Source organism: Gossypium hirsutum, chromosome D09 (genome assembly GCF_007990345.1).
Source record: "Gossypium hirsutum isolate 1008001.06 chromosome D09, Gossypium_hirsutum_v2.1, whole genome shotgun sequence".
NCBI lineage: Eukaryota > Viridiplantae > Streptophyta > Magnoliopsida > Malvales > Malvaceae > Gossypium > Gossypium hirsutum.
The window spans coordinates 6,688,725-6,701,959 of NC_053445.1; the positions used below are offsets into that span (position 1 = coordinate 6,688,725).

Consider the following 13,235-nt stretch of genomic DNA (forward strand, 5'->3'; position numbering starts at 1 on the left):
GCCTTTATAGGTAAAATAGTCCTTTTTGGACCATTAAACGTTTTTATTATTGTATATTTTGGATTTTGTTAAGTATTAGTTTTCATAAAAAAAAAAGTCAGTAGTGTTGATTAATTCTTAGTTCAATTGGTATCATTGTTATAGCAACAACTAAAAGGGTGTGAATTCAAACTATTTAAGCTCGTATTTTTCTCCTATTTAAAAGTAGGCTAAGTTTAAGTGAATGTCCCTTGGAGGTCTCTCTATGATAAGAATTTGATCAAATTAGTCTCTCTATTAATAAATGGACCGATTTAATCCTTGTACTATTAACACAAAGTCAAATTAAAATAGAGTTAACATTCATTGTTTTAAAAAATAATTTATTATTTAATAAACTAAAAATTTTAAGGTTTTACCTATTCAAAATATTTTAACTATTTTTTATTATCAGTTAGATCTTCAGCCCATTTCTAACAACATTAATTAAAAATTATTAGAAAAATCTTTCTACATATCAATTTTAGGAGAAATGCTAGATTTGATTATTTTAAGACATCTTTAAATTAAAAAAAAAAAGTAGAGATTAAAGGATGGATAATTAAAATTCTATGCAATAAATTGGAAAATAATTGTTTTGATGATGATTTGATAATGATTAGAAGTGATAATTGTGATAGCCCGAAATAGGGCCTAATCGGAATAGTGGTTTCGTAACCACAAATCCGAAGTGAAATAGTTTTATTTTATAAATTTTTATTAGTTACTGATTGATTGAAATATTGTGTGAAAATATTGATAGAAAATTTTAATGATTTAGTGCCAAATTGAATTTTTAGGACTAAATCGAGAAAAATGCAAAGTGTGTCTAATTAGTGATTAAATGAATTAATTGAATTATTGCATGAAATTGGAAGTGTTTATGTGGCAATTAGACCATAAATTAGTGTTATGGACACAAAAGGGTAATTCTAGAAAAATATCTAAGTAATGGGTCAAGGGCATTTTTGTCCAAATTGAGAAAAAGACAAAATAAAGAGAAAATAAGTGTCCATCTTCTTAAAATAAGTGTCCATTTTTGTCCAAATTGCTGCCGAAAGTTTCATGTTACCATAGCTAGGGTTCTTGATTTTTCTAAGCTCAATTGTAAGTAATTTATTGCCCCGTTTTTAATTATTTTCGTATTTTTATGCTTATTGATGCTTGAATTTCATGTTTCTACTATTTAATTTAAATGAAATTAAAGTTTAAAATTGACCCATTCATGATATAATTGTAAATTGATTAGTGATGTTAGATAATGAATGTTTGAAGTGTTAATTACAAGTTTTACTAGATGAATTTTGATGAAAATGTTGAAAAAGGGCTAAATTGTGAAAGATGGTAAAGTGTGCATAAAGTTGTGATTTTGTGAAATTGAGGGCTGTTATGAGCATGAAATATGATTTAGTGAAGTTTGAAATTTAAAAATTTAGTGAATTTTATTTTTACGAGCTTTGGGACAAAAGTGGAATTTTTGAAAAGTTATGGGGAAAAATGTAAATTTGCCAAAATGTTGTGTATGAATTGTATTTGAATGTAATACTGATAAAATGTATTAAATTGTGTTAATATAGATCAAGAAAGAATAAATAGTGGAAGTGATCGGGGAAAAGAGAAAGTTATCGACTAAATTACAAAAATAGTCGTTTTGCATCCGAGGTAAGTTACGTGTAAATAATAGTTATATTTTTATAAATTGTGAATTATATTTGATATGTGAATTAATATTCAATGTGGAAGGAAAATTATTCATGAATTATTCAAGTGTTAAAGTGTTGAAAATAAAGTGTTAAGTGTCAATTCCCGGTTGAACTTAGGAATAGAAGTGGATACAAGTGACATGTCACTAGAGATCAGTGTTACAGTGTTACAGTAAGTCCCGGGTGCTGGGTGATCTAGCATGTGTTGCAAACACCTGACAGCTTGTGTGAATAGGCCCGTGAACATTTCCAGTGTTATTGATCAGTGGTAGCTTCGGCTACATATCAGTGTGGCACTTATGTGCTAAATCTCTATGTATCTGTGTATATTCCGAGTGTTCAACGGGATTAATAATGAGTTAAAGTGAATATGAAATGAAGTGTGTATGGAGGTACAATTGAAAGAATTGAGCATATGTGATAAATGTTAAGTGTGAAAATGTATATGCAAGTGAATTGGTAAGATTGTGCATGTGTAAGTGATTGAAATTGCTAGGAAATGTTTTGATTAGTTATATGTTAAAAGTGCGAATTATTAAATGAGTAGTTATTGTTTACATGTAACTTACTAACACTACACCAAAACAGGCTTTTAGCGGTGCTTTTTTAGGCCTTTAGCGGCGCTTTTTAGCGCCGCAGATATTTTTAGCGGCGCTTTGAAAAGCGCCGCAACAGAAGCCGCTAATGAATGCGCCGCTAAAGGTGTTGGTCTATAGCGGCGTTTTTCTCTCAAACGCCGCAATAGACCCTGATCTATAGCGGCGCTTCGACCACAAACGCCACGAAAGAACCTAATCTTTAGCGGCGTTTTCCCCTTAAATGCCACAATAGACCCTGATCTATAGCGGCGCTTCGACCACAAACGCCACTAAAGAACCTAATCTTTAGCGGCGCTTTCCCCACAAACGCCGCTAAAGACCATGATCTTTAGTGGCGCTTTTTCCACAAACGCCGCTAAAGACCCTTATCTTTAGCAGCACTTTAACCAAAAACGCCACTAAAGGCCAACACCTTTAGTGGCGTTTTTTTAAAAAACGCCACTAAATTTGGCAGATTTGTAAAATAAAATTTTTTATATTTTCAGCCCTCCTGTAAAAACAAATCAGAAGAAATCATATCTAAACCAGCCAAAAGTAATAAATCTATATATTAAACAAATAATATAATAAATATCAATAGATAAAATAAATTTCGTATTATTCTTACAAAAATGTTAAAAGTTAAAATGATAATTAAAAGTCAAAATCGAAGTATATTTACACGATAGTCTAAGACGGCGGCTGTTGCGACTGCTGAAACATCTTCATCATACTCTGAAGCTGCTACTGGAGTTCATCGAACTTTTGACGCTGCTCTGCTTCCCTCGCTACAGCCTCTGCTTCCCTCGCTGCCGCCTGTACTTCTCTCGCTGTCGCCTCTGCTTCTCTTGCTGCCGCATCTGCTTTAAGCTGCTACTGGAGTTATTCATACTTTCGTTGAACCTCAGCTTCTCTCGCTGCTGCATCTGCTTTCAGTTGTAGCTGGAGTTTTTTATATCTTTTTTGAACCTCAACTTCTCTCGATGTTGCCTCCGCTTTAAGTTGTGTAATTTGATCAATTGTTGTCGCTTGCATCTGAGCCATCTGGTCTCTTAACCTCTGAACTTCAACTTCGGCTCGACTCCCCGAAGGCATATATTGTTGCGAGCTAGATCCAAAATATTGGGATGGGTTAACAAAAGATCCTTGAAATCGAACCCGACCATACCTTTCAGGACCCAAAACTTCAGTGATAATCCGATTATCAATGTCGTCAATATGAACAGAACTATCACTGGAAGCAATCGCTTCGTACTCCGCCTTTTTATCCTTTAATTTTTCCTAAAAAATAAATCAAATAGTTAGGAACGCAATATATATTAAAAAACTCAATGCAACATAACTTAACAATATTTGCATTACAATAAATGAAATAAATCATTAGAAAATAAACACTATAAATAATTAAAAACAAGTGAAATTGTATTAATTAAGTAAACATACCATAATTTCTGCAACTTCAGGAGTCATAGGGTTTCCATCTTTCTTCCTATATGTAATGTCAAAAAGTTGAAGGCGACCAACTTTTTGACCGGACAACAGTTCCTACAATACAATAGTAAAAATATTAATGTAAGTAAGTAATAAATATCTGCCAATATTAAAAAATTGAAAATACCTCTGCATGAGCTACACACGCAAAACTTTTCGACCCAGCTGTGTGAGTGAATTTTTGTTGCTGCCTACTTTTTTTTCCAACTTCTTCACGATCCTACATTATGAAATTATTAGTACGTTAATTAGGAAATACTATACACCAAAATAATTACAAAATTTTATAAGTTACACATACCTCTCCTTTCTTCGAAGTCCAAAATCTAACGACCTCTTCCTACTGGTACCTCAGCATTCCCGGCAGGACATTTTGTAATCTCTCATCGAGTGTTGTTTGTCTTAAAATAGTCTTTCTTTAAAGTGCTCTTATGGTCTCTCCATCTTTTTCCCAATGCCTTCTTTAAATAAGCATCGGAGACCTCTAGAGCAAATCTCGCCTACAAAAAACACAACTTAAGAAAGTAAATGTAAACGAAACTTAAACCCAAGTATTATAAATGACATACACGTTTTGTTACCTTAATGTTGTCGAGAGCTTGGTTCTTGTTACTCTCTGGCACTTTATGCTATGACTCGAAGTTAATTGGCAACATATTTGCATTCCGTGCTAGAATGCCCATGTATCTTGCTAAAAGGCGAGCTTCTGATCCAACAGGCTGACCAAAGCTATTACTGGATACTTGGACACGCTCGACTGGATCTAGGTCGTATAAATCGCTCAGTACCGTACGTCCGCGACCTCTCCGCGTCCCATCAGTTTCATCTGAAAAATAAAAGTATTGTAATATACGAAATTAAAAAAAAAACAAACAAGAAGTCAACACACATGTAAATTAAATGTTAAATTACTTTGAACTTCTATAGGTTCCTCAGGTGTAACCGGAACATTCGAAGAACCAATAGCAGTCTATTGTTCAGTGCTATTTGTTTCCGCCGAGTTTGAAGTACCTTGAACAATGCGGTGCGATCGCACTTTTCTTCTAGGCATTTTATCTGCAATACAAATAAATTAGTTGAAAACTTAGTATACAATTACAACAATAATATCACATATAAAATAGTTGAAATATCATCATTCGTAGATTTAATTAGATAATCGTAAAAGCTTACTACATTATAATTCGTAAATCTCTTCATTCGTATCCTGGCGGACCCATTGAAATTGTGTACTAGTACTAGGGATGTTTTCGTTTAAGTTCTGTTCTGGAAATGGCAAAGTTTGTGTTCTGTCGTCAATGTCATCTCTACTTCCACTGCCCATGTCAAACAAGTTTCTAGGGATGTTACGGAGTACAACGTACCAACCCTCATCAGTTGAGTCTTTTGAGTAAAAAACTTGTTTGACTTGAGAAGAAAATACATACGAATCATCAATCAATTGTTGTCCTGTGTGAATCAATTGAGCGAAGTTTACCATTGTGAAACCAAATTGATCTTGCTTGATTCCACGTGCAGTATTAACATCGGCCCAATTACCTCGAAATAAGACAACTTTCCATTTGCCGTAGTAATCCAACTCAATTATGTCAGTAAGAAGTCCAAAATATTTCACATTTCCCTCCACAGGATTATTGTCCCTAGCACTAGCATAACTTGTAATTGAGGAATTAACCACTATTCCACAATTTTGCGTTCTCCTCAATCTCTCGCGATATTTTGTATGAAATCTGAATCCGTTTATGAGGAACGCACTATATCTTTTAACCACCCGATTTGGACTTTGAGAAAGCCATTTAACTTCGTCGGTGACGTTTTTCCCACTCCAAACCTATTGAATGGAAAGTAAACTGCGTAATTAAAAATGTTTTGAGTAAATATTATTATTTGTCGGTGAAAGCTCCAATTACATACCGTTTGGCTTAACCATTCATGAAAAGATTCTGTAAACAACTTATTGATATCTCGATGTTGTATTCTTCGGGAGCGCGAACGAGATCTCAATATTTGTTTGTACTCACTATGTTAAAAATATGTTCAGTTTGTTAGACTATAAACAATTTTTAAATGATGAATATTTATCAAATTTCTAGAACTTACTTGGGTAAAGGTTCCATTAATTCGTGGTGAAACAAAACATATCGATGTGCTTGAACCCACGATAAATCATCTAATTCTGCAATTTCAACTTTATCGATTGGTTCTCCAAAACTTTGGAACAAATAATTATCGGCAAAGTTATGATCCGTGAGTCCAACATTTCTATTTGGTCTGTTCAACCTTGTTTCAACATCTTCCAAATATCTTGAACAGAAGGTCATACATTCCTCTGCCAAGTAGCCTTCAGCAATCGATCCTTCTGGATAACGCTTGTTGCAGCAATAAGACTTTAATTTGGATAGGAACCTAAACGCGGTATACAACATTATCAAAAGTTGTAACTAAAGGCATATAGGTGAATGAAGGAAAATTTTAAAAATTGTAATTAACACATTTCTATGGGATACATCAATCGATAGAAAACGGGTCCGCCAAGAATTGCTTCATGCGGGAGATGGATTATCAAGTGAACCATAATAGTGAAGAAGGAATGTGGGAAGATTTTCTCCATGTTGTATAAAGTTAAAGCGGCTCGATCCTGTACCTTCTAAAGTTCTTGAACATCCAAAACTTTGCCACAAATGGCTTTCATTATATTGGATAGTTCAATTATACAAGACGTCACCTTCTTCGAAATACAACATCGTAGAGCAACTGACAGTAAATCTTACATCAAGATGTGATAGTCATGTGATTTTAGCGAATATAGTCTTCGATCTTTAACACTAACACATCGAGATATATTAGATGCATACGCATCTGGAACCTTTATATCCTTCAACACCATGCAGAACACTTCTTTCTGTCTTTGACATTGAGAAAATAGAAGGCGGCAACCGATATTTACCATTCAAAAGTGGATTCAGATGAAGATCAGGTCGAATTCCCATCTGAACTAAATCAAGTCGACTTTGAAGATTGTCTTTTGATTTCCCATCTACATTCAAAATTGTACAGACAATGTTCTCGCAGACATTTTTCTCAATATGCATAACATCAAGATTGTGTCGTAAAAGGTGGTGCTCCCAATAAGGCAACTCAAAAAAAATACTTCTTTTTTTCCACAGGTCCGCCTCATTAGGATCATCCTCTTCATCGGAGTTATCATCAGCTTCATCATTTGATCTTCTATTTCTTTGCGTGTTTGCCGATTGATTCATCTTCCATAACTGAAATTCATATCTTCCAACATTAACAAGATTTCAGATCCACTTGTCTGCGAAGGAGCTTCTCTGAACTCTTCAGTACCGTCAAATGCCGAACTCTGAGATCTAAATCTATGATTTTCTGGTAACCACCGACGATGCCCCATGTAAGAGAACTTCTTCCCATTGTATAACCATTGCGAACATGTTTGTGCAGCACAACAAGGGCACGCATAACGACCCTTGGTACTCCAACCGGATAAATTGGCATAAGCGGGAAAATCATTAATGGTCCACATCAAAGCTGCATGTAAATTAAAGTTCTCCTTTCTCAGCACATCGTATATCTCGACACCAGCCCATAATTGTTTTAACTCTTCAATAAGTGGCTGTAAATAAATGTCGATATCATTCCCGGGCCCTTTCTCTCCAGGGATAATCATAGATAAGATAAGGGAAGATTGCTTCATGCAAATTCACGGAGGCAGATTGTAAGGAACAAGCACTACTGGCCAAGTACTGTATCCAGTACTCATGATCTTGTAAGGATTAAATCCATCAGATGCTAGGCCAAGCCTCACACTCCTGGGATCGCTTGCAAAGTTTGGAAATTTATTGTCAAATGATTTCCAAGCTAAAGAATCTGCCGGATGCCTTAATAGTCCATCATCGGTTCGTCCTTCATGGTGCCACGTCATTGACTCCGCTGTCTTCGACGACATGAAAAGCCTTTGAAGCCTTGGTATCAGCGGAAAATACCGTAAAATCTTGATCGGCTTCTTTCTTGGCTGTGCATCATTTTCATCGTCGTTCCCATCTTCTGTGTTTCTATTCATCCAACGGGATTCGCCGCATACATGACAGCACTGCTGGTTTCTCCGATCGCCCCAGTACAACATGCAATCATTCGGGCAACTATGGATTTTGTTGTACCCAAGACCTAAGTCTTTTATCATTTTCTTCATATCTTTGCATGACTGAAGGATTTTTGCAAACGGAAACATTTCTCTCAAAAACTCTAACGGCATTGTCAATGAGTTCCCGGTCCACCCTCCCAAACATTTTAACTGGAAAAGACGAATGCAGAAAGATATTTTTGAAAATTTCGATCCCTCATATAGTTCTTCGTTCATCTCATTAAGTAGCGCGTAGAACTTTGCCGCTTCTCCATTCGGCTCTTCATGATGTACACTTCTTACGGGTTCGGTAAAAGCATTTCCACCGAGATTACAATCATCAGATGGCACAAAGTCGGTGGGAACGACTGTAAACCATGACTGTGAATATTAAATGCTTCCTGCAACATCCCTTCCATGTCATCCCCTCTAACAGACTGATGGTAAGCAGTACTATCATAAGATACATCTATCCTTGAAGAGGAAGTACTAGGCGGGCATTCTCCATGAAAAAACCATTGTTTATAACCACGAACAAACCCATCAACAATTAGATGCTTGTATACAACTTCACGATAATGCCAGTTTATGTTGACACACTTCTTACACGGGCAAAGAATCATGTTCTCTTGGCTTGCATATTGAAATGCAAAATTTAGAAAAGTTTGTACTCCATTTCGATAACCGTCGCTTACCCTTGACAAATTCATCCAAGACCGGTCCATTTCTTATTTCTTGAAGCCTAATCTTGACAATAAATTGCACAGGTTTAGGATTTAGGAATAAGTATAGTTAAGCTATGTAAGTTATGTATTATGTAAGTTATTCATTACCCAAGTTATGTAAGTTGTGTATTATGAAAATTATGCTATGTAAGTTATGTAAGTCATATAAGTTATGTAAGTTGTAAGTTATGTAAGTTATTTATTATGAAAATTAAGTAAGTTATGTAATTTATGAATAATTAAAAAAACGTAAGTTATGTAAGTTGTAAGTTATGTAAGTTGTAAGTTATGTATAATATTAATTAACTAACTTATGTAATTTAAGTATAATATTAATGTAAGTTATGTATAATATTAATTAACTAACTTATGTAATTTAAGTATAATTAACAAAGTTATGTAATTTATGTATAATATTAATGTAATTAGTTATGTAATTTATGTATATTAATTAATTAAGTTATGTAATTTATGTATAATATTAATGTAAGTTATGTAATTTATGAATAATTATAAAAATGCAAGTTATGTAAGTTGTAAGTTATGTAAGTTGTAAGTTATGTAAGTTATGTATAATATTAATTAATTAAGTTATGTAAGTTGTAAGTTATTACTGTAAGCAATGTAATTTATGTGTAATAATTAATTAAGTTATGTAATTTATGTATAATATTAGTGCAAGTTATGTATAATATTAATTAATTAAGTTATGTAATTTATGTATAATATTAATGTAACTTATGTAATTTATGTATATTAATTAATTAAATGATATGTACAAGCTTATGGAAGCTAAGAAAAAGTAAAACTATCCTTTCACTTTTGTGTTTCCTCTTCTCTCTTATTCTTACTATAGTTCTTTTAGTTTTATAATGTCTTGATATATAAATTAGTCAAATTTTAATTTTGGTCCTTATACTATTCTTAAATTTGAGATTTTATATTTATATTTTAATTTTTGACATAATTTGCACTCTCAATGTTTATAATGCTATTAGTTAAATGAAATATCTTATTTTAATTAAAATGCTTATGAGAATTTTAAAATTTTTTAATTTCATTAAAATTCTTTGTTAAATTCAGGTCCATTAAATGTGTTAAACTCTTATAATGTCACAACAACAAATTTAACAAATGAACTCCAATTTTAAATTTTAAAAATAAAGAGACTAAATTATTAAAAATAAAAAATTGGAGATTGAACATCAAATATACAAAGAATACAAAAGCTTGAAATTTTAATTATTTAGTCTAAAATTAATTAACCCAACCCGAGACATAAATTGAAAACCATATTAATTTTAATAACTTTAATGTTGTTTTCTAGGCCCTAGCTAACCATTTTTCTAAAGATATTTAACAAACGAAAAACATAACCTCTGAAAGATGTTTTGCGTAATGTGGAAATTGGGTGAAAGATAAAAATATATTTATTACATAATTGAAAATAAATTTATTTTTCTGCTGTACGTTAAATAAATTAATAATATATTTATAATTAAATAAAACAATAAAAGCTAATTTTAGTAAGTCATGTATTTAACATTCTGTTAAATCGGGCAGCCCATTTTTACAATGTATATACAATATCCAAATCTCCTGTGTAAGAAAAAACAGCAGAGAACTAACAAACTCATTCAACAAAGCAGAACAGACATGTAGGAACTCGGTGTAGGAACAAAGCAGAACAGACATGTTGGAACAGACATGTAAGAAATCGTGTAACATAGTTTAACATTGTTTACCAACTACAGAGCTAATTACAAAGTGCTACCAAATCGATTACGTTGTAAGAAAATTACTTTCAACAATTGTTACTGCAACATGGTAAGGCAGCAAGGACATTTTGATTAAAATAATATCAGGAAACTTACCTAAATACGAGCTGATCAATAAGGCAGTAACAAATGGTTAATCCACAATTTTTCCGTTTCAAATATCTTTAACAGTTTGGCAAATGCAGTGTTAATTCTGGGAAACAAAACTTGAACATAAGACAATGGGTAATTTTTAACTCTTCAACAATGAGAAGAACAAAGTATTTAACTAAATTACAATTTCCTAAAACAACTCTAAATTTCTTAAAACAAGCACAACAAAGAAAATAAGTGATACACAAGAAGCACAGTTACAGGTCAGTTATGCTCAACTTATCAAACGCATAAGAAAACAGTTGAATAAAAAAATGGTGTTTTTCCATATAAATAAGCTATACAAAAAATTGTTACAAATGAAGAAAAACTGCAGGGAGAAGAACTGGAAACATTTATCCACAACACTAAATAGAAATTTCAGTTGAAGCAAAATAACAGTCCAAAATATTTGTATATTTAATATGAATTGATTTTAAATGTGACAAAATTTTTATTGTTACTTTTCAAACCCAAATTTCTGGACTCTCCTAAACTAAACCAAAATTTCTTGTTAAATTGTATCATTTAACAAGTCTCAAATTATAAATTAACCTTCAACCACATATGAATCCACAAACATCATATTAACAGAAGAATTTAACAAGTCCCGAAATTTTGCTTTCTCCTCTCAAAATCTTCTAACACCACATGCAAGATTAAATTGGAAACAGAACCATCATATTCCAACGTGCAAAAATGGTTCAACTAAAGCTCAATTTGTCAAGGAAAAGCATTTATACCAACATGGTTCTATTGCAGTAAAACTCGATAAAACCATAAACTCCAGATACGACCCAACACCTAAACAACCATAGACCAAGTTGCAGGGATGCCATAATTTTCATAATTTATATCAACACTCATTATGGTGATAACTACAGAAAATAATTTAACAATAAATGCCTTTAGAAGTATAACCTGTACATTGCTGAAGCCGGAAACCCCGAATGATTTTTGAGAAAAAGAGGAAAACCTTACCGATTTCTTCGACGGCAGAGGAGTGCGATGGTAGAGGACTGCGACGGTCGACGAATGCGATGGTAGACGATCAACGGCAGAAGGGACGGTTATTTTCAAAGCAGCAGATTTGGGGAAGGTTCGGGTCCTGGAGCGCAGCAGATTTGGGGAAGGTTTAGGGTTCTTGCCTTGGGGAAATTTTGGGGAAAATTTAGAGGGAATGAAGATTTCGGGTATGGGAAAAATGAACTGGGGAATAAAATGGGAGGGGAATAAAACGACAGCATCTTTTTTGAACCAGAATGAAACCTTGCGGCGTTTTTAACACAGCGCCACTAATACCGTAAAGGCAAAACGGCACCGTTTAGTTTAAAAAACCCGAAACTTTGCGGCGTTTTCACCATAGCACCACTAATGTCGTTAATGTGCCAGGGAAAACGACACCGTTTAGTTAAAAAACCCGAAAACTTTGCGGCGCTTTTACCATAGTGCCACTAATGCCCTTAATGTGCTAGTTAAAACGACACTGTTTCATTAAAAAAACCCCGACAATTTGCGGCGTTTTTGGCGTAATGCCACTAATGCCGTTAATATGCCAGGCAAAACGACACCGTTTTGTTTACAAAAATGATAAAATTTTGCGGCGTTTCCATAATATAGCCGCTAATGCACATTTAGTGGCATTTTTCCTAACGCCGCTAAATCCATTAAATTCACAGCCAAATACTTCACTGTTTCGTCTATATTATTAGCAATTTTTGCGGCGTTTTTGTCCTAAACGCCGCTAATGTTAAATAAAATTCTTTATTCAAACGGCGCCGTTATGGGATATTTGAATACATAGTTTTTTTAAGTTATATTTATAAAATTAAAAAATTTTGTTTTTTAAGTAATATCTATAAAAAAATAGATTAAATTAAAAATTTTAGAGTTTTTATATTTCATTTTGATTTTTGTATTTTAATTTTATTTTTAATTTTATTTCTTAAGTAATATCTAAATTATCCATAGCAAGCTATTACTTTTTTTAACTTATTTATTATTTCTTTTTAAGGTTATATTTAAATATATCAAATGGTTTAGATTCAATTTTTTTAAAATATAAAAACATTAATTAATTAATTGTATAAAATTTCAAATCTCAAGTGAACCTTAACCTTAACCATTGAAATGATATAAATATTTAAGTCTATATATCTCTCTCAAGGCATAATTTAAACCCTAAATTATACATCTTTTACAATTAATGCATAAGAACATATATTTAAAATATAAATAAATAATAATAATCTAAACCCAAAACTCTAACCCAACCTTCTTAAAACCCTAAACCTCTTAAATCCCTAACTCTTAACCACTAACGTGCAACCCCTTATTAAACCCCTAACACCTAAACCATAAATCACGACCAACCCTTAATCCCTACTCCATAATCCCTAAATCCATATATACTACTCCCTAAACCTTAATTTAAATATGAACTCCTAAACCAGCATTAAATTTTAAATTTATCATATACCCTAAACTAATTAAAAACTCTAAACAAGTTTATTATTATCTTTTACAACTACATAATAACGTATTTAAAATATAAATAAATAATAATCTAAACCCAAAACCCTAACCTAACCTCTGGAACCTTAAACCCTAAATCACTAACTCTTAACCCTAACATATACCCCCTACACCCCTAACCCCTAACCCTTAAA

The 13,235-nt window shown here is 32.8% G+C and overlaps 1 protein-coding gene across 10 annotated transcripts; it reads right to left on the reverse strand.

The window, feature by feature from the left end:
• Positions 1–3,742: 3,742 nt before the first annotated feature.
• Positions 3,743–11,823, reverse strand: LOC107892341 (uncharacterized). 10 transcript variants are annotated; one of them, XR_005918416.1, is made up of 6 exons: positions 11,548–11,809; positions 10,531–10,627; positions 4,703–4,846; positions 4,372–4,616; positions 4,092–4,290; positions 3,743–4,010 (listed from the first exon to the last, which is right to left on the reverse strand). XR_005918416.1 is itself a non-coding variant. In XM_041101630.1 (2 exons), the coding sequence occupies exon 2, from the start codon at positions 8,166–8,168 to the stop codon at positions 7,512–7,514; it is 657 nt and encodes a 218-aa protein (XP_040957564.1). In that variant the 5' UTR covers positions 8,169–8,673; positions 11,548–11,823; the 3' UTR covers positions 6,465–7,511. The 10 variants fall into 10 exon arrangements, 1 of the variants encoding a protein (XP_040957564.1); XR_005918419.1 differs by having other exon boundaries at positions 3,918–4,010; positions 4,802–4,846; positions 11,548–11,810; XR_005918417.1 differs by lacking the exon at positions 10,531–10,627 and having other exon boundaries at positions 11,548–11,805.
• Positions 11,824–13,235: the final 1,412 nt, after the last annotated feature.